At 37.6% G+C, this 21,511-nt stretch overlaps 1 protein-coding gene across 8 annotated transcripts in view; it reads left to right on the top strand.

The window, feature by feature from the left end:
- The window catches only part of grip1 (glutamate receptor interacting protein 1), a 240,579-nt gene extending 219,367 nt beyond the window's left edge, over positions 1 to 21,212 (top strand). The window contains exons 16-25 of one of the 8 annotated variants that reach the window (XM_081364004.1): positions 1,995 to 2,140; positions 5,247 to 5,391; positions 6,444 to 6,583; positions 7,728 to 7,913; positions 12,184 to 12,352; positions 14,450 to 14,561; positions 14,720 to 14,764; positions 18,028 to 18,258; positions 18,346 to 18,492; positions 18,584 to 21,212. In XM_081364004.1, the coding sequence (XP_081220130.1) occupies positions 1,995 to 2,140; positions 5,247 to 5,391; positions 6,444 to 6,583; positions 7,728 to 7,913; positions 12,184 to 12,352; positions 14,450 to 14,561; positions 14,720 to 14,764; positions 18,028 to 18,258; positions 18,346 to 18,492; positions 18,584 to 18,847 (1,585 nt within the window). In that variant the 3' untranslated portion in view covers positions 18,848 to 21,212. Of the gene's footprint in view, positions 1 to 1,994; positions 2,141 to 5,186; positions 5,392 to 6,443; positions 6,584 to 7,727; positions 7,926 to 12,183; positions 12,353 to 14,449; positions 14,562 to 14,719; positions 14,765 to 18,027; positions 18,259 to 18,345; positions 18,493 to 18,583 lie in introns of all 8 variants that reach the window. The other 7 variants (XM_081364003.1, XM_081364000.1, XM_081363999.1 and 4 more) reach the window with 7 other exon arrangements.
- Positions 21,213 to 21,511: the final 299 nt, after the last annotated feature.

The raw sequence follows: 21,511 nt of genomic DNA, 5'->3' as shown, positions 1-21,511 counted from the left end.
CCACCTCACGCTATTGTCTTGCACCGCATCTCTTTTCAAATGTATAGAAAAATGCTAATCTCATGCAAAACAACTCATATATACAGCCTTCAGCACACTTACACCCACCAGCATGACAAGCTTTGCTTTATTAAATAAAAAATACATAATAGATGGATTTACATTGGATATACATTTTATATCCAAGTGCGAAATGTTTCACTCGATATAACATGCTCCGAAACATAATGCCCATCATCAAACAGTTTGACCCAGCAAACCCAGTTTAAACGTTTTGGGAAGAAAATAATTCTCTTTCAAATAAAAAGTGTTCATCACCAAATCAGCATTATATGAAGAAGGATCACGTGACACCGAAGACTGGAGTAATGATGCTGAAAATTCATTTTGGCACAAGTCAGCACTGTATTTCTGAACTCTCATCCAAATCAGCTCTTCATCCATGCCTTAAATACTGTTCTCCAACTAGACCCAAACGGCTAATATAATGACATCTGCACACAGAATTGAGCATGGAGCGTATGCTATCTGCATCGACTTGCCAAAGCATTCTTATGAATATAAATGCTCATTTTCTCCAGGCTACAGTCGAGTGCGGCTTGGAGAACGCGTCACGTAACCCTCCGTATTTACATAAATCTCAGCGGTTGCCCTGTGGAAAGGTGTAGAGTGCTGTTTGACTGCACTGTTGTTGATTGTGAGGTCTATACGGGCCTGTTCGCAGTAAAATCTAATCGCAATTTGACTAGCTCAGATTCATTCTCTTTAAAATACCTTTTCACTCATAGCTCGAGATATGGTACTTTTAAAGAGTTTGGGATTTTAATTAATTTAAAAGTGTCTTATGTTCACCAAGGCAGCATTTAATTGCTCAAAAATGGAACAATAGTAAAATTGTAAAAAAAACTGTTTTTATTGTTAATATATTAAGTAATTTATTAATGAATTTCCAGCAGCCATTAGTAGTATTCAGTGTCACATGAAATCTTGGTAAATCATTAAAATATGCAGATTTTCTGTTTAATAAACATTTATAATTAATATTAATGTTGAAAAGTGTTGTGCTGCTTTATTTTATTGGAAACTGTAATGCTTTTTTTCAGGATTCTTTGATGAATAAATTTCAAAAGAACAGGTTTTAATAAAAATTGAAATGTTTTGGAACATAAATGTCATGCTTTTAAAGCATTGTTGAAATAGTTAATTATTCGTTTCTTTGAAAATAAGTCTAACTGACCTCAAACTTTTGAATGGTAGTATACTTTCCTTTCACAACTTTCATTTCTAACTTTTTAAGGCTAACAAAGCTGAAAAAATTATAAATTCTCCATGGTAATAGTTAGGGTTGTTGGGGGATGCTGTATACATAGTAATTAAGGCTCTTTCAGCACATATACTCTAATTTCCCCTACTTTTACATAATAGAACATATGTTTACCTGATAATTATGCGAGGAGGAGAGAGAATTGGGTTATGAATCTCTGTGTACACAGTGTAGTGGTTAAATACAGGTTCGTCTTTCTGTTGAGACGTCTATGTTAGATGGCCTTGGCTCTTGCAATCTTTCACATTTTGCTCTCCTCCATTTCAGCTCTATTAAAAGGGCCTAAAAATAAGTGAGCCATTTAATATGAAGAAGTGGTGGAATAATTGTGAATTCAGGCAGGATTACATCTCAATGTCTAATCTGAATATGGAACGACACAATTATGACCAACACGATAAAAGTAAGGTTTTTTTTTTTTTTTTTTTTTTTTTTTTGGGGCTTCAGATCTATCTCAGCGCCTCTGGAAGCTCTTTGCTGTGTACCATGGTCAATCCACTGAATAATGGATGTGTTTTCTTGCAGAATGTGAGCTCAGACTACAACGAAATGAGTGTAAATGTCTGCATGAGGGAGAAAATAACCTTTCCTTCAAAATATTGCAAGACGAAATGGAAATTTGTGCTTCTGCAAAAAGCTTGTAACGGTTTTTCCGTGTACTCCTTCAAAGAACGGGCACCCTGGAGCTGGGGGATAAGCTTCTGGCAATAGACAACATCCGTCTGGACAACTGCTCCATGGAGGACGCTGTTCAAATCCTGCAGCAGTGCGAAGACCTGGTTAAACTCAAGATCCGCAAGGACGAGGACAACTCAGGTACCTCTGAGCCTCTGCAACTACACACTCCACACGGACACACATTTACACTAAAAATCCCCATGCAAGGTCAGAAGACATCAGCAAAGACTTCTAATGCGAACGTATTTTGGCCAGGATCAAGATAAAGAATAAGTTATTAAGACCTGACTGATTAACCCATTCTAATGTAATATGGTTTCAACCAGATACGGTAAGGACAGAAAAAGGACAAGATAAGAGAAAACATGGCAGCATTATGAATCCCTTACGTACATAATACAGATATGTATCATATATGTTCATAAATGACCATATAATTCAGTATATTAATATTAGTTATACATATATGTACATGTACATGTGTATATATATATATATATATATATATATATGAACATTTTAAGGCTTTTTTCATTTTAAGAAAAAATGCCAGCATGGATTTCATTTACATTTTTGATTAATTGACTTGAATTGTTGAATCAAATTAATGAATTTATTAATTGAAAAGGACCACTTCAAATGAATCACAGAAAATGAATCAATCCTACCAACTGCATTTTTTTTTTTTTTTGCTGTAGTTTAAATCAGAGATGTCTTTTCAGTGTGATGTTTGCAAATCACAAGACAAGGATAGATCGGGAAATTAGTATAATGACACGCTTTTTAGAGTACTTAATGGGGAGTTAAAAACACTTTAAAATCGTGATATGCACAGTGTTTCTTAAAGGTTAGGGTTTTACACATAAATAAATGAATAGTACTTTAGAAAGATTACTGACAGTCAAAAAATGAACATTGAACATAAAAGTTTAATTTTACAAGGAGCCAAGATATCGAGATCAGATGGCCTGCTAATGCTACTCACTTTTGGGTCAAACCTGTTAATGCACATGTTCATTCACAGTGAATTAATCAAAGTTTTTATGAAGGTATTTGACTATTCAATATATCACCCTACCTTGTTGCCTAGTTATATTGCTTGGTGATTTTGTAACCGTTTAAAGGAATAGCTCGGTAAAAAAAGCAAATCTTGTTCCAAACCCGAATTACTTTTTTGTTACATAGATACAACTGGCATTTACTTTAAGTTGAGGTATAGATTTGAAGTGGCTCTGCTGTCAGAAATGTCACAGTGAGATCTTTATTATCTCCAAAGGACCTTCTGGTAAGCCTTTAGCTGCTTCCCTTGGGCTACAACAACATACACATCTCTCCTCGCTTCCACAACCTCACAATTCACCCTTAACACTATTAGCATTGTGCGCACTGAAGAAAATTAGGTTTAATCGCTTCAATTTAATGCTCGTTTGGTTCAATTATCCGATTAGAAACCCTTGGAGCCCTCATCCAGCGTCTCAAAAGCATTTACCCACAATCCTCTGCTTCATAGTCGTCTACTGGGGCGTTATGCTCGTACTACAAAGCAGACCACTTTTATTTGGCATTTATATTTCATCTAGGATGTCCACTGTGTCCGTGAAATGGCACCTCGTGTGTTTCAGATCCTCGCCCAGTGCTGGAGGCTCGTTTAGATCTTTCTCGCTGGGAACATTAAGGTCGACATTCATTTTTCACCAACCCTTTTTTCTGTGACAACAAATCATCAGTCTGAGAGAGGTCGTGCTAACTGGCATGCTAAATAGGGGTAATTTCCCTCCCATCTCTCCATTAGTCCATCGTGGAAAAAAAACGAAGGCGTAATGAGCCGACCTCGTGTTAACGAACATCCCCAGACCCCCAGCGCAGACACACAAACCTAGAGCGGCTGTGATCTGACAGTGATCAGCGCTTCATTAGGATGTGGATGCGTGTGGGAGATGACAACGATTGCCCCGAGGATCTGCGAGAATTTCCTCTATTTTTTTCTTTAGCGCATTCCCTTCTCGGTGTAGTCATGTCAAAACGGAAGGTAGACCTCTTAATTGATGTTGAGCATTATGAATCAGCGCCACAAATATTTTATAAAACACTTTCAAGTGGATTTTGGTGTTGCTATAGCCACATCTGCACTTGAGTGCATACAAAACGAGTTCAGTCTTATAATTAATTTACATTATGATTCTTGTTTCTCAGCTGGTAAAGCAACTAGCACAGAGAATCCCCTGAGGACACACATATAATATACAGTTTGAATGCATTAAGTCACTTTGAGGGAAAAAAGGAAATGTCTGACATCTGAAATGCATTGGGGGTCCAGGCTATGGAGGCTTAGTTCTCCTTTGGATGATAAAATGTATGATTTGTAGAGGTAAGGTGTAGTATCCATTTCTGAAATGGATCACAGAGCCGATATCCCATTTTTTGTATTATGCATGTGAATATCTCCATTTTGCCACTCAGTTGTATTTTCTCTCTCATTTTTTCTTTCTTTTTTTTTTCTTTTCTGGATGCACCACTTCCATTATCTTCCATCATTCTTCTCTTGAATTGCCTTTACTTCCTTTCCCATTCTTCCTGCTTTTTTCATTCCTCCAGTTTATTACTTTTTGTGAGCATAATCAGACATCACTTTTACTTTTAGTTAGGTTGTTTTTTGGGGTGTTGTCAATGAATTAGCAATTGTAATGGAATTGATTACATAATGTGCAGATTCACTGTAAAAATAGGGCGCATTGCGGCACAATTTACTGTGTAAGAATTTTCCGTATTGGTTTTTTCCAGGTGTTTTTACCTGTATTTTGAAACATGCGTTGTTTTGTGTTGTAAAATTACTGGATAATTTCCTGGCAGGAAATTACCAGTGCATTTTCTGTTTTTATTTTTTGCAGTACAAATTATATTCAATCCGAACATTATATGTAGTTGGAAAAAATGTCAGATTACAACAGTTGCAAAGGTAGGACTGGTCAGTAAATGGATTTTTTTTCTTTTAGGACAGGACTTGGCGAATGTTCAATTGCATGTTAAATTGACAACCCTAGTATTTTTATCCCATTTCTATGTTTCCTTTGGGTTCCTCTTCCCTCATGTTTTCTCTTTATTTTCTGGTCAATTCCTCCTTACCTCCTCTCTCTGTCCGGTGTTGTGAGGGGTGTCTTCGCTCTGCTCTCTGCCCCTCTGTGAGGTATCCTACGTGATGGCAGTGTTGATAGGGACGCCCGTGTGCTGTTGGCCTGTGTTGCAGACGAGCAGGAGACCTCCGGCGCCATCATTTACACGGTGGAGCTGAAACGCTACGGCGGGCCGCTGGGCATCACAATCTCGGGCACAGAGGAGCCCTTCGACCCCATCATCATCTCCAGCCTGACTAAAGGCGGCCTGGCCGAGAGGTACGGCTCTGTTCATGCTTTCAAGCCTGTCAACAGTTATGAAATATCACACTTAAGTTAAATATACATGTATATAGAGAGAGCTAATGTGTGTGATATCTTAAAAAGGAACTATCGTGCTTTTTTATATTTTAACTTTCTTTAGTGTGTTATGTTGCTGTTTGAGCAAGAAAAAGGTCTGCAAAGTTATTAAGCAAAGTCCACTCCAAAAGGACGGAGTTAATACCACAACTATACTGTAACAATAACGGCACAAAGAAAGAATCGATTTTTTTTCTAGCTGATGAATAATAAACACATTGACAGCCAAGCCAATCAGAATCCATTCTGCTTTAAGAGTTCAAACATGTAATTGGCAGACGACAAAACTGCAGTGCGCCCTTAATAGAATGATATTGTGCGTTATGTGACACTTTTATGAAACACGCAAAATGGTTGAAAGGTTGCAAAACATTGGTTGAGCCGACCAATCAGAGGACATTGTGCTTTTCGGAAGGAGAGGCTTCATAGAGACAGAAACTAAGCAGTGTTACTGACAGACTGGGAAGAGAGGTGCTGCAACAATGTGAAAAATATGTTTGTTTGTTTTTTAATTCAAGCATGAAAACCTATTCTAGAAGACACCAAAAACAAAATCAAGACTTTATAAAAAGGGCATAATAGGAGCTTATATAATATATTATAAATAAAACTATATTATATAATTTGAATGATAATTATATAATTATTAGATAGATAGATAGATAGATAGATAGATAGATAGATAGATAGATAGATAGATAGATAGATAGATAGATAGATAGATAGATAGATAGATAGATAGATAGATAGATAGATAGATAGAATTCTAATTATAAAATGTATAAAAATGTTTCCTTTTCTCAGAAAGTACTGAATATGTTAATGTGTTGCTGTAGACATTAATCCCAATTAAACATTTTAATCTATGGACAGCCCTAGTTAATTTGAATGAATGCATGTTTTCAACAAGAAAAAAAAGGGCTTTTGAAATGATGCATTGCAGCTGAGTTGCTGTGCTCTTGTTTCCACAGGACTGGTGCCATCCACATTGGTGACCGCATACTGGCCATTAACAGCAACAGTTTGAAGGGCAAACCTCTCAGTGAGGCCATCCACCTGCTGCAGATGGCTGGAGAGTCCGTCACACTGAAGATCAAGAAGCAGGGAGAATGTGAGTGCTGATATGCAAGCTTACGACCAAATGGCTTTTTTTATATGTACGCTAAATCAAATGTCACACTTCTCATGATCCTTAAAACCTTCGAAGCCAAAGGCTTATGCTAAAATGCATTAGTTAGTTTTGTGTACAAATATAAATGGTGCCCATGAATATCTTCACAAAAATCTAAGGGTATGTTTACACAACACCGTTTTCAACTGAGAAAACGTAAAGTTTGTTTTGGCCATTCGTTTACACGACAACAGCGTTTTTGGGGCCTGTAAACGCAAGCTTTTAAAAACAAGATTCAAAGTGCAAGGTTTTAAAAACGATAGGCTACCTTTACCGTCTCCATGTAAACAACAAAAACGCGAATTTGTGAAAACAGTGCCGTCATGCGCATTATATGTTCACGCATGCATACTATGTGTTCGCGGGGTGTTTCTTGACAAAGTGACATCGCCAACTACTGGCCTGGCATGCATAATACAGCCTTTTTAGTCATTTTCACAGATCCGTGTGAACGGGGATCGTTTTGACAACTTGTCGTCTGTTTTTAGTACATTGTTGTTGTGTAAACATACTCTGAATATGTTTAATTGGTTTGTTTATTTATTTTAATTATTAGTTTATATTTAAATAGATGATTTGGGGTGGATAGTGAAGGAAATATATTTTATTATGTTTGTTTGTTTGTTTAACATTTTTGGTTACTTAATTCCCGAATTAGTTAGGTTTTGTATCATTTTAATTATTATTTACTAATTGTTATTCACTAATAACATTTTTCTAAAACATTATTTTTCTTATTATATTTCCCAAACTTTTGATTGGCACATTCTTTGCTTTTATTTTCTCGTCGCTCTTTCTCACACACATTACCTCCCACAGTACTGTACATCTTACTGTAGCTCCAAAATGCAATAAAGCTGCCAAGCCGTGAGTCATTAAAGCCTAAGGTCTAATTAGTTTGGTCTCCATCTATCATATATTGTAGACTGACAGTAGACAAAGTAAAGTTCCTTATCCAAGAGCAAAAGATCAAATGAGCACTGATTTGTGAGCCCAATATCCAGTAAAGTCTGGATCTCTCTGGTCTATTGACTGTGATCCGAGGGCTCAGACAATCATCATCTTTATTTCGTTCTTTCTACAGTGCCAAGCCCGAAGCAGCCCTCGGTAACGGGTCGCATGAATGATCTGAGCGATATGGAGGACGAGGGTCAGACTGGGCAGAAACCTGTAAAACTCTCAGACATCTATTCCACCACCATCCCCAGTGTGGACAGCGCAGTGGAATCCTGGGATGGTTCTGCCATTGACGCCACCTTCAGCACCCAGGGTAAATTTGAGTGTGAGTGGTTATAATGTTTATTTTTTGTACTTTTCACAAAATGCAATTAGCATTTCTATCTTTCCGCTTTTAAATACGTTTTACTGCAGTAAATAAGTCCCAGTACCCTCTGGGCAAAATATAATTGGAGCTACATTATTTCAGAAAAGCGACATGAACTGTCCCATTTGTTGAAATTTTCTGGCCAAAATTACTTTTGTAAATTGCTTCTGCCATTTAGAGTGTTCCAGCAGGCATTTCAGATTCTAATTGCAAACGAGAGCACGACATTTGTTTGAAAAGTTTCCGGAACGTTTTGTTACCTACCATTTCTGTAAGGTCTAAACTATTTCTTTTTCTTTGAACCAACCCTTTATTGATTATATATTTATGGTTTTTATCTGTGTTGTTTTATAAATTTTAATCTATATTGTGCAATTTAATCATTTATATTTATTTAATTTGATTTATGTGGGCGGGAGGTTACTGTGAGGTTTAATTGAGTTTTCCATTCTCTTTGGACCAGCAGATATGTATTTACTCAAGTAATTATTTCAAGTAATCTGCATTGGGATATGTGTCTTTTATTAGGCCAGCTGGTGGTACAGTAATGTGGAAAAATGTATTATTTTGTTAAGTGGAAAATGAGTCCTAATGAGCGCTGGGATACACATGGCCATTTGGATAACTCGCCAGTAATGGGTTTGAATTGCAGTCAGCTCTCCTGACACTGAGGCCTCCTGGTCAAAACTAATCGCAATCATCGCTTGAATCGAGAATGCCAAGTAGGCACATCACACATTTCAATGTTTAATTCAGAGAAATGGTTTCTATTCATGTATGAATAATACATATGGGCATTACTCCCACGCTCATGTATATTAATGAAAATAGTTGCTGAAAAAACAATATGTTAATGGTCCACAAGGTTTAAGAAGACCATCTTAGTCTAGTATTTGTTGTCGAGTCATAGCCAATACTGTCTTAAACAGTCTGTGCGCAGCACTTCGTCTTTAATACAAGAGATTTTGGCCAAATGAAAAAACTGAGCGTCCAAATATAATTGCGGTAAACTATAATAAGTTGATGAAAACGTAATGTGATGCACTTACTAAATTCTCATTGAAATTTACCTAGAATGTGCCTTACATTTTTAAGTACAATTAACTTGTATGTTTAAGTCATTTCAACTTAAATTACATTAAAATGACTTTACTTTTTTACTCTAAATTAGTTGAATTGATTTACTTGTTTTGATGAGTTAAAGCAAATGTAAAAACATGTTTTCATAACTTATTGTTATATTCTTACATATCATATAATTTTTTTACAGTGTACTTTTGGAAATGCGAATGTAGTTACAAATATAATCTGAATCTAAATAAATTACCATCTGTCAGTAAGCAAAACTTTTTTCCTAATTCCCATTAATATCTGAATGTCATCAGTCATTTTTTATTTATAGAGATAATTAATTAATCCCAGTGCTGCTGACATACACCTCCTCAAAACCACCTTTCATCCTATGTTATTTTCCATGTCCCTCACTCTGATGGGGTGGAAAGACACTTTCCGCTCATGTTAACAGGTTCATATGGTTGCTCTCCTCCCCTCAGGCAGCGCTACTCTCTTTCTCTCAGGGCTCCATACATAAATGAATCTCAGATGGTTGCAGATATTCGGAAACCATTTGCAGGGAGCAGCAATCTGCCCCTTAAATTATGGATGATGTGGAAGGAGCATAAATTCAAGGTTGCTGGCAATCTATTGGCCCGTATGGGATTCAACTAGTAAACAGCTGTATCCTGAGATAAGGCAAAAGCTGACTCTGAACTTGATACCTGGAATGAAAAGTTTAAGAAATCATGTGTCTTGCGTCTAATAAGATTAATAGTCTACCTGCATGCAATATTCAATCTTGCAGAGTAAAACTTTTCTGTTGGGCTAAGCAGAAAGACTTGCCAGACACACGTGTCACTATTTAGCAAGAATTTATGTTAAGTTAATAATAATAATTGTATGTGTATATATAAATAGATATTTACACACACACAGATATACTGTAATATATATATAGTCATGCTCAGAATTAATCATACCCCTGGTAAATATGATCAAAAATAGCTGTAAAAAATAAATCTGCATCATTTATCCTTTTGATCTTTCATTCAAAAAATTGGCACAATCCTAACCTTTCATTTAAGTAAAAGAATTGAAAGTGGGGGGAAATCACATTATAAAATAAATGTTTTTCTCCAAAACACATTGGCCACAATTATTCATACCCTTTTATTAAATACCTTTTTGCAATCTCCTTTTGCCAAGATAACAGCTCTGAGTCTTCTATAATGCCTGATGGGGTACACATGGGGTACTTTTTATCCTTGTGTGCACCAAACCCATCTAGCGTGTTTGCTGCCAAAAAGCTCTTTTTTAAGTTTCATCTGACCACAGAACCCAGTGCCATTTGAAGTTCGTGTCGTGTCTGACAACTGAATATGCTGGAGTTTGTTTTTGGAGGAGCAAGGAGCATTTTTCTTGAAACCCTCCCAAACAACATGTGGGGATGTAGGGGTTGTTTGATTTTTTTTTTTTTTTTTTTTTTTTTTTTTTATAAATAGGCTTTCTGACCCCAAGACTCAACTAATCTCTGCAATTCTCCATCTGTGATTATTGGAGAGTCTTTGGACACTCAAACTTTCATCCTCACCGTGCATTAAGACAATATAGACACGTCGTCTTCCTGGCACATTCGTAACATCTTTAGTTGATTATAACTTCTTAGGCTAATTATTGCCCTGATGGTCAAAATGGGGATTTTCAATTTATTCATAAAAAAAATTCTAGGGGTGTGAATAATTGTGGCCAACGTGTTTTGGAGAAAAACATTTATTTCATAATGTGATTTCCCCCCACTTTCAATTCTTTTACTTCAATGAAAGGTTAGGATTTTTGCCAATTTTTTGAATGAAAGATCAAAAGGATAAACGATGCAGATTTATTTTTTACAGCCATTTTTGATCATATTTACCAGGGGTATGATTAATTCTGAGCATGACTGTGTATATATATATATGTATATATATATACAACAAATATTTATGTAATATATTTTTCTAAAATATTATTTTAAATATTTATAAATATTTTTTCTTTTATTTATTGATTTGATCCCAGAATGCACTAAACGTAGTTTATATATTAAATTTTTCTATTATACCCATTTGATTTATTTGGCATATTTTGTACTCTTCCTACAGTTTGTAGTTAGTGGTATTGTTAATAAATCATTTCTATTGACTTTTGTACAATTAACAAAATTGACGGCAAAACCAGTTGAGAATTACTGGTATAGAGTTCATGAGTTACTCCTGAGTTAGTTTTCTCTCTTGTTTTTTCAAGAAAACCTGTTTTTTTTTTGTTGGGACCTTTTTTTGCTGGGATACGCTGAGCAAGGCATAAAAATAACAATGCAATATTATTATCTAAAATAACATGCTGTATAACAGTCATTATTTGTGACGTTTGGTGCCACTATGACCTCCTCTGCACTGTTTCCTTGCCTTGCGCATTAATTAGCATTGTGCACTTTACCATGTACAAGATTTCTCACAGCTTCTATTCCATACTGAATAATCAGCGGACCATTTTAACTGTTTCAAGACATCGTTGCTGGTTTTATTTGTCTTTTTCTGCACAGTGCGTATGAGCAGCATCATTAGCATGCAGCTGTGCATGTGCAGTTTAGAAGGATATTAATGTATCATCATTCAGCATTTCCAAAACTTCCTTCCTTGAAAAAGGGACATAACTCTAAAATAGCTATCGAGAGTCTCATTAAGGATTCCTCCACCTTCTCGAGCCCTGAGGGGTGAACAAATCACAAGCAGTTAATCCTTATTGAGTTGCTGGTGAATCTTAAAACCCTGAGGCTATGCAAGCGCTTTGCGGTGGTCGCCGAGGGAGAATCAGACCAAAGCGTATAAAACACAATGGCGTGACTCCCTCCGGAGATGAGTGTGTGAACACAGCTAGCATGTTGTTCTCCACTCTCCCTATAGTCCTCACCCTGCCCTCCAGCAGTATTGAGCCAGATTAATGAGCGGAGCCTGGGAACCCGTGCATCCAGGAGCTCCTGCGCCGGTGTTGTGTGAGAGTGCAGCGTAATGCAGAAATGTACATTTTCTTCTGGGAAACATTTATTGCCACTGCTTTTTTTTTTTTCTCATTTACAGTCAAATTGTCAATTTTGGACTCTGGTTGTGTGTGTTTGTTTTAGCTCCCACGGGTTTCCAGGCATCGGGCTACAGTTTCCACAGCCATGAGTGGAGGAATGCCAAGCCCAGCCGGGGCAGCCTCTCCCCGGTCAACAGCAGTCGGCAGAGGAACAACATCATGCCAGACTTCGGACTCGGTGTGGATGAGTGGGACAGGCCAAGCGCTAGCGGGTACGTTAACATACTGCCTGTAAACTATGCTCAGTCGTTTAAATTCACATTGCAGCATATATGACGAATCTTCATTTTGTAGGAATAGTTCACTATGTGCTCAACCTCAAGTCGTTCCAAAACCATATGCTATTATTTTTTTCATGGAATATTCTTTTCTGTAAGGGGAGAAACTAATCATACAGGTTTGGAATAACATACAATAATGGGAAAATAATGAGAAATTTAAATTTTGGGTGAAATATTAAGTATATATTAAGACCACCAGGTTTATTAGATGGTTAATGTGATGTCTTGAATTCATTGGATGGATTTTATACTGCATTAGCAAAGTACACAAGACTTGAAAATACAGAAAGGTATTGTGTGAAGGCAGGCAATGCTGCTTAATGTTTTGTTGACTTCTCAAATTCATTAAATTCTAAAGACAGTCTCAGAGGAGACCATCAGTACAATTTTTAAGAAGTGAACTGACTTTAATGTTCACATTAAGTGTGTCTTCTGTGTGAAATAGTCTTTGTTTCAACCTAAAATGTGACTCTCAGTCATAATATTAACTCAGCTGTGCGGTACATTTGCAGCACATTGTATTGTCAAAAAGGCTGTTACTGGAGCTTTGATCGATCGTTTTTGGAGTGATTCTGCTTTATTCTTTGTTAGCTCTTGCTGTTGAATATTTGTAATTCAGATTCATTGTGCTGTAGATCAAAAGCTTAAAAGGCCCCTGTGTGCAGCAATGAAGCCAGCGGCTCTTAGGAAGAAAGAAGGCCTTTTTAAAGTATTTAGCTGACACTAGAGTTATGATCACCCTTTGAGGTTTTGTCTCAGGATTGGACAGTTTCCATTTAATGGTGAATGTGCGCTGCCTTAAAGTTGACATCAAAGTTGACCTCATTTACTTGGTTTCTTAATACACATCCCGGGTCTTATTGTGCCAATTTTTCCACAATCCAGTTCAAAATCAGGGATGTAAGAATGACCTGAAGAGTAGACACATTATAAATCACCCTGGCTCATGAATATTAATTATCTGGCATAACCTTCATCCAGTAGTTGTAATTGATTGGCTAAATAGCAGACGAGTGGGTACTAACCATGTTAGGATGACCACTTACCAATGGCGAATTTATTTGTTATTAACGATTCAAATAGTTGGCACCAGTTTTTACACATTTTTTAATTCACACTATGGCTAAGCAAAAAAATATTACCAAAATTTTTGGGAGATAATTATATTTAAATATATATATATATATAATTCATTATATTTTCTTTTTTTCTACTTTTTTAGTAGCTGCAGTGCCTCTATTTTTTGTTTCACTCATGTTTGTTAACACGTGTTATATTATGGATGGGAGAAAAGTGGGTTGTGAATGCCATTTCATGTTTGTCAATTTTAGGAACTATAACAAATCATCTGGAAAACATGTCTATATCTCATATGGCCTACTCTAGCAATACAGAATAAAAATAAATGCTCGGAGAAGAAGAAACAACCTGTACTTTCATGCATTCAGTCTTTTCACATATTGTCAGCATTCTGCATTTAAATCTGTACAATGCAAAACTTCCCCCATCTACTCCAACACATTTTTCTTTGTCGTTTGAGAGTGGTGGTGAAATGCTTTTTAGACGAAGGCGCTCAAAATGTGTTATGTACAGGATGTAAAAGCTAAAACACCGCTGTTAAAAAGTGACAGACTGAGTGATCTGGTTTGACTCTATACCCATGCCGTTTGTGTTATTGATTGAAGCTGATCTCCCATTACAGGGCATCCACGCTCCCCACTGGTTTAATCTCAGACAGCAGGTGAGGTTCAGTGCTGTGTGCCTGTTAACCTGCACTGCTTCCCCAAACCAATCCGGCCCTTTCACTTCATAACCCAAAGCCCCACAATCCACCAAGGACATCACCGCCTATCACAGTGTGTCCGACCGCACGCGGTGTCTGTATGTGTCTCTCTTCAAGAGCCCCACCATAGCCTGCACAGATCATTGGTCGCCCCCTGCGTTCATCACTGTTACACCTGCCTGCTCATTGGCCGCCGTAGTTTTCACGTACTAGGCGGTTAAACCGTCCCATTGTGTTTCAAACAGGTTTACAGTGGGGCACGATGGGACGGAGCCAGACCAGGAAGAGAACTTCTGGTCCCAAGCGCTCGAAGACCTGGAGACGTGCGGCCAATCCGGGATCTTGCGAGAACTTGAGGTAACTTGGGAAGAAAAATGCCATCCGTTTGTGTTCATTTCCCTCTCCCCACGTTCACCCTTTAGCTCTTTCCATTCATCAACCCCCCCTACACAATCTTTTTTCAGTAGCATGCAGTACCAACCCTTGTTTTGTGTAACAGCTCCTTCTTTTTCCAGGACAAGCCAGACAGGCTTCTGAATAAGAGAAACCTGGCCATCTTGGTACCCCTTTCTTTCCTTTGGGCTTCCTCTTTGCTTGTAGCGCTGGCACCCAAGTGCTCTCGTCGTGCTAATGGGCTCAGTGTCTCTTGCTGGGGGCCTGCTTGAAAGGGGGTGGGGGGTGGGGGGGGGGGGTTTCGCAGACAACCACTATTGGCATCCACTTCAGATCCTGGGGGTGCATTCAAAACGCATTTTGACGTGTTAAAGGGTGTCGTTCACCCGGATTCTGTCTTCATTTAGTCACAATTGTGTTGTTCCAAATCATAAATCTCTTTCACAATTATGTTAGGGATATGCCTTTGTAGCCAGATTTTTTTTATTTTAAATAAATAAATAGTTTATTTTCATTTGAGTAATGCAAGTTAAAATATACTTTAAAACCAGGAAGTTTCAAAACTGCAATTTCCAGGATCGAAAAAAAAAAATCTTTAACATTATTTAAATTAATTATTTATTGAAATCATAGTGAATATATTATTTTTTGCAGTTATACTCATTGGCCAGAAATTGCTCTTGTTTGTGCAAAATCTTTATCCAGTCACTGCAAGCATGGGTTATTTTATTATTATTTATGAATGATTATAGTATTTAATATTTTTTAATTAGCTTTTATTTTTATATTCTAATGCTTAATGGTTTTCATTTTAATGTTTAAATATTTCTATTTTAGTTTTAGTAATTTGAGTTCTGCTTCAACATACTTATTATATTTCATATATGTGCCAAGGCAACATTAAGTTAAGTTTAACTTTTACATCTAAAATGTATATTTTGTTTCAGCTTTATTACTGAAATAAGGATAGTTTGTTTTAGTTAACAATAACAACACTGCTGGAAACGATCATTACATCAACAGTAATTTTCTTCAAAAGATAACTTCAAAAACCTATGTTTTTCTTTTGAATTGAATGGACTGAATTAATGGACAATATGCATTAATACTAACATGTTTTTGTAAAATAACGATTTAAAAAGCATTTGCACTCACTCTGAGCTCGCGAGGAAACCCATTTGAAAACTAGGTTGTCGTCATTAAACTAATGAACAAACTAGTCTATTTTAAGGCTATCACATTGCTGTTGTTTTCCATGTTGTTATTCAGAAAAACAAGTGGTGAAAATCTTTGCCTGTTAACAGCAAGGCCTGCTGTGAAGAAAATGTTCTCTGACGGCACAGGGACACACTGATATCGGTCTGAGCGTCTCATTGCAGTTTTCTTCCCACCATAAAGCAGATCCTCATCTTGTGGGATGCATGACTCTAACGAGAACTGAATATTCCAATAAGAATCGAAATATTGCCACACTTGGCTCTGCCTGAAAGTACACGGCAGCATCTCTCATCAACCTCGACACCATGTATTCTCGCGCATAACATGTTCAGGTGACAGATTTCGTTAGTGCAAATTTCAAATAGTGTTTTTACTAGTCGATTTTGGTCCCTCGTACAAAGCTATCGTATGGCTTCAGAAGACTTGGAATCATTTGTACTACCTTTATGATTCTTGTGTGTCATTCTTGGATCTTAACTGTTCTACCATAAAATCCCTTTTCATGTGGAAGAATTAAGTCAAACAGGTTTGGAACAACATGAGGGTCTGTAAATAATGGCAGAATTTTTATTTTTGGGTGAACTATCCCTTTAAATACAAAAAAAAGACAAAAAAAATGTAAATAGAACTTCTTGGAAAATGGCTTTAGACTGCTGTTAATTGTATTTTATTTTTTGTCAGTCTCAGTCACAGTAGATAATATCTGCTGTCATGTCACACAATGGTGAATTTGACATGCTTTGTGGCTAGCCTTGAAACATTTCATGAAAGCAGATTGATTTTCTTGCCTTTGCTTTATCAGGTACCTCGAGTTAAACCCAGACCGCAGGTAGACGTCAGTGCAGAGAAGCTTTTAGTAAGTTAGGGATCGCTTTGAAAGCTCTTCACTTTCCATCCCACTTGTCTGTGGAAACACGATAAAATCAAAAGCCTTTTACGCTGAATGTACCCTTTGGCCTCAATTGGATTCGATGAAAGTGTTTGCCTTTGGTTTGTGTCAGTAAAATGTACTATTGAGCTCGGAACGGCCCGAAAAACATTGTGCGAAAAGTACACGTTTTCATTTTTCACATGCTGATTTGATCGAATGTTATGTCAAGGTGCATGATTACATGTCTGATCACTGGTTTAATTATTTTTTTACACTGCTTACCACAAATGCATCGGCTTAGAAGAGTTTTCTGTGTGGTCACCTGTCATTAACCTGGAATCTCCATTCCATGCAGTTTGAGTGAGATTCACACAAACTAGCAAATGACGGTGGATTGAAAGAACGAAGGCATGTGGGCTCATGCAAAGCATGATGGAAGAGCTGCAGCAAGGCTTTTGTTGTCAAAATATTTCAGTATTGTGTAGTAATGTCCCCGGTAAAAGTCTGAACCAGAACCAGGCTCTTTTTGAAGATCGTCTTCAAAGGACTCCAAGAAACATCTAAAAAAAATGCCCACCGTTCATTATGTTTAATCATTGCCATGGCTTGCCATGGTGGAAGTCAAAGCAGTTCAAACCGCCCATTAGTGTGTAAAAATGCATGTTACTAAGAGTTTGTGTATTGTTGTCCATCAGCATTTTGCTTCTTATAACACACTAAACAGGAAGTGTAACACAAACTGTTAATGAAATGCTTAAAATGTCACCCTTTGTACTGTACACTTAATTTCACTGACAATTTAATTTCCATACAGTACCGTTCAAGAGTATGGGCTTGGTAAGATTTTTTTTTAAATGTTTTTGAACGTCTGCATTCAGTTGATCAAAAAAAGTAATATATTTTGAATATATATCTGAATTTTCAGCATCATTACTCCAGATCCTTCAGAAATCATTCTAATATGCCTTTATGGTGCTCAAGAAACATTTCTTATTATTATTAATGTTGAAAACACCTGTGCTGCTTAATACGTTTGTGGAATCATTTTGTTTTCAGGATTCCTTAATGAAAAGAAGGTTCAAAAGAACAGCATTTATTTGAAATGGAAATCTTTTGTAACATTGTAAACGTTTTTAATGTCACTTTTGATCAATTTAATGCATCCTTGCTGAATTAATTTCTTTAAAAAAAAAAGAAAGGCTATCTGATCCCAAACTTTTGAACGGTAGTGTATACTAAACTATTTATAAAGTGTGTTTTGAGTGCATTTATCTGTATATAACCTTCTCATCACTTATATTTACTCGTACTCAGCTCAGTTCCTCATGGTTTTCCCTGTAGGCCACCATCATGTCGGGCAGCTCTTTAAGTCTAAACCACGACCCTGCGCCCACCCGAAGCCATCTGGGCCGTCAGGCCAGCTTTCAGGAACGTGGCAGCAACAAACCACAATACACACAGGCAAACCGCAGCAACACCCTGCCCACCGACGTCGGCAAAAAAGCTTTCTCCATGAGGAGAATGAAGCAGGAGATCAAAGACATGTCACCTACCCCAGTTGAGCTCCATAAGGTGGGAATACTGGTCTTTTGGTCATTTCTCGATTCAATTATCGTTGTACAGCAGGTTTAATGTGTGTAACTGCTCCCACATTCCCAGATGAGTCTGTTGAAGGACTCAGACCTTGAGGACTTTGGGTTTAGTGTGTCTGATGGGGTCCTGGAGAAGGGGGTTTATGTTAACAATATCCGTCCGGGTGGCCCTGCTGAAATCGGAGGCCTGAAGCCATACGACAGACTGCTACAGGTGAGCCACTGTGATGCAGTCCCGCTAAATTATGGGACACCAAGTAGGTTAGAAATTGTACCTCTACATTTTTTCTTGCTTTGTGCCACAGATAAACCACGTCCGGACTAGAGACTTTGACTGCTGCTTAGTGGTTCCTCTCATAGCAGAGTCCGGGAACAAACTGGATCTAGTCATAAGCCGGAACCCGGTTTCCTCGCTGACCTCAGAACTGAACCCGTTGTCCAATGACGAGGCTGTGAACTGGACTGACTCCGGGGACCCTCTTGAGCAGCCCGCTGCAGGGCTGGAGCAGGGCCAGCACAACTCCACGCTAGCGGGACTAGAGGACAGAGACCCCAACAAGACCTTATAGCAGAACTCCTCCAAGGTGCCTGCAATGGAGCGCTCCTCCTCATGGTGCTAAAGCAAACCCTCCCCTCCCTAAACGGCTCCCTCTAGTGGAGGAAAACGAGGGGCTTGTTGTCCTTTAGCACACACCCAGTCCCTTTCCTAAGTCAGAGCATGAACCACCGTGACTGAGAGGTCCTTTCCTGACACGCTGGGTGTGTTTTTACCCTGTGAAAAAGGCGGCGAAGACCACACTGACCTCTTGGAAAACCAAATTGTGAAAAAAAAAAAACCTGAAACAGTGCCATCCCTGATTTTTATTGCCAATAAACAAGAATAGTTTTAAGGACAACTCAAAAAAAAAAAAAAAAAAAAAGGCAGCAAAAGATGCATAAAAGCAACACTGAGACTTTTACTTGTAATATCGGACTGGCCACTCTGTGATCGTCCGTGTTTGTGTGAGTTCGAATGTGTGTGTGTATGTCCCGAGACTTTTTTTTCACAAGCCTCCACGAAGTCTGTCAAAGTCCCACATCCGAAACGCAACCGTCGACCCTCCTATTTTTGTGATACTGAAACACAAGTGTGTGTATAGTGTATGTCCGTGTATTTCCTTCTATCTGATGCCAAGGTCAGAGCTGGTCCCTTTTCTTGCTCAACAAGAGAGCATAAAGCTGTGTGTAGGGGAAAAAAATAATCAGCACAATGAATTCGGTAGCCATTTTTCAATTGTGACTGAATTTGGGTTATAGCCTAATGCATGAGACCTTTTAATAAACTATTTTGTAATACTTCTGTCCAAAAAAAACAAGAGCTTGGCTACACGAGAAACACCATGTTTTGGTTCTCTTTTCACGGCAAATATGAAATCCTATGTCACTCATAAGGAGAGGGTGGCACAAAGGCACCTTATCTTGAAATTGGATAGATGTCTATTTTTATGAATAGAGGCGGATGATTTATAAGGGATGTGTGTGATTTTGAGCGGTGGCTGGTTAGCATGAGGTCACTATCGACCATGTACTGGAGCAGACTGATGGCACGGGAGAAGGTCATTCGGTTCGGAAACTCTTTGTACTTTGTTAGGTAACCGCCATAGGTCTGCGGTCTCCAGACTCTCGCCCCACTTTTTGAGGAAATCCATCATTGGCCCAAAGGATAGAACAGCTTATTTATTCTGACATCAATCTCCTAAACGAAAACGACTTTTTTTTTTTTAAATGATATTGTTTACTCCGCTGTCTGTGATAAATGAGAATATAACGAACAAATTCATCTCATTTGCTTAAATTTGCAGTGCCCAAAAACACGAGCATGGGGTTGATGTCCATGAGAAAAAAAAAATCCTGAAAAGACTTTTGTATTCCTCACACCAATGTTTAAATAGTTATAAATCATTATGGTAATTTGTATATGGTACTGTTATGGTTTTATGTCTCATCTGACATTTTTTTTCCAAACTGTGTAAGCCCAAAGGGTGCGCAATTTGTTTTTTAAAGAGAAAAAAAAAACAAAAAACGAGTGTCAAATCATGAGAATGGGTTTTCCTACCGTATGTGGTAGACCACTAAACATCACATTTGTAGCTCTGTTTGGGAAAAAATGATGTTAGTAAAGAAAAAAAAATGCCATGGGTAAGCTGCTAATGGCAATGAAGAGCCTCACCCACCTGTGTGAAACTGTGCTTTTGATTGAGTGATGTCACCCTCATTTGTCAGTGCTCAAAGATCCTGTCTACTCACTATTTTCAAATGGCACATTGTGGTCCAACTACTGAACCGAACAAAAACCCCATCAAGCCCACTTGATGGAGAAAGTTTGCCGATGATGAAAAGGTGTCTTTATTTGTTGTTCTATTTCAGATAAACCTTCAGGTACGGGTTCATTCCCCAAACTCATGCACTGAGCAACTCACTGAGATGTTTCTCAAATGCATAAACGCTCCATGTTGAATTATGGTTCTCAAGGCCTGATTCAAGAGTTAGTTGTCACTTTCATTGCAACGCTTTCCTTGACCTCGACCTAAATTTGTCACAACACTTCACTGTGTTACTGCAAATACACTGGTCAAGTGAAAAGAAGAAAAAAAAAATCATTTTTTCCATTTGTGGAAATGTTTAGTGAAGTCAAGCACTGCCAGTTAAAATAGTGGGTGTCCATTTTCAGTATACGACGAATTTGATTCAATGTCACAGTTATGTCCCTGAAATATTGTATTTTTATTTCTAATGGACAGGTATTATGAGCTGTAAAGTATTTTTGTACAAATTTAATACTTTGTTAGCATGATGTTTATCGTCTATGTATAAATTTGGGGATTCCTACAGCTGTAATCCTTTGTATGGCTGACGTACAGAGAAACAATAAAACGACATACCGAGTGGAGAGATGACACCGAAATGATCTCTTGATCTCATGTGATACTTTGATGCGGGTACTTTATACGAGGTGCTATTTGAAGATTCCCTTCCACACACATTGATATACTTGTAACTGGCTAGAGCTGCACGATTCTGGATGAATTGAGAATCACGTTTCTTTTTTTTCTTTTTTTCAAATAGAGGTTGATTCTCCAAAATAACATGTAATTCTAGTTCTGACAAACTGTTAATTGCTTTAGTATATTTCAAATATTTAGTTAATCTGAATTATTTAAAAAACTCAGTTTGAGTGAATGATTCAGTGACTT

This window comes from Scardinius erythrophthalmus, assembly GCF_964197995.2.
Source record: "Scardinius erythrophthalmus genome assembly, chromosome: 4".
Classification (NCBI taxonomy): Eukaryota; Metazoa; Chordata; class Actinopteri; order Cypriniformes; family Leuciscidae; genus Scardinius; species Scardinius erythrophthalmus.
The sequence above is the reverse complement of the archived record's forward strand: the minus strand, read 5'-3'. Positions and strand labels throughout refer to the sequence as shown.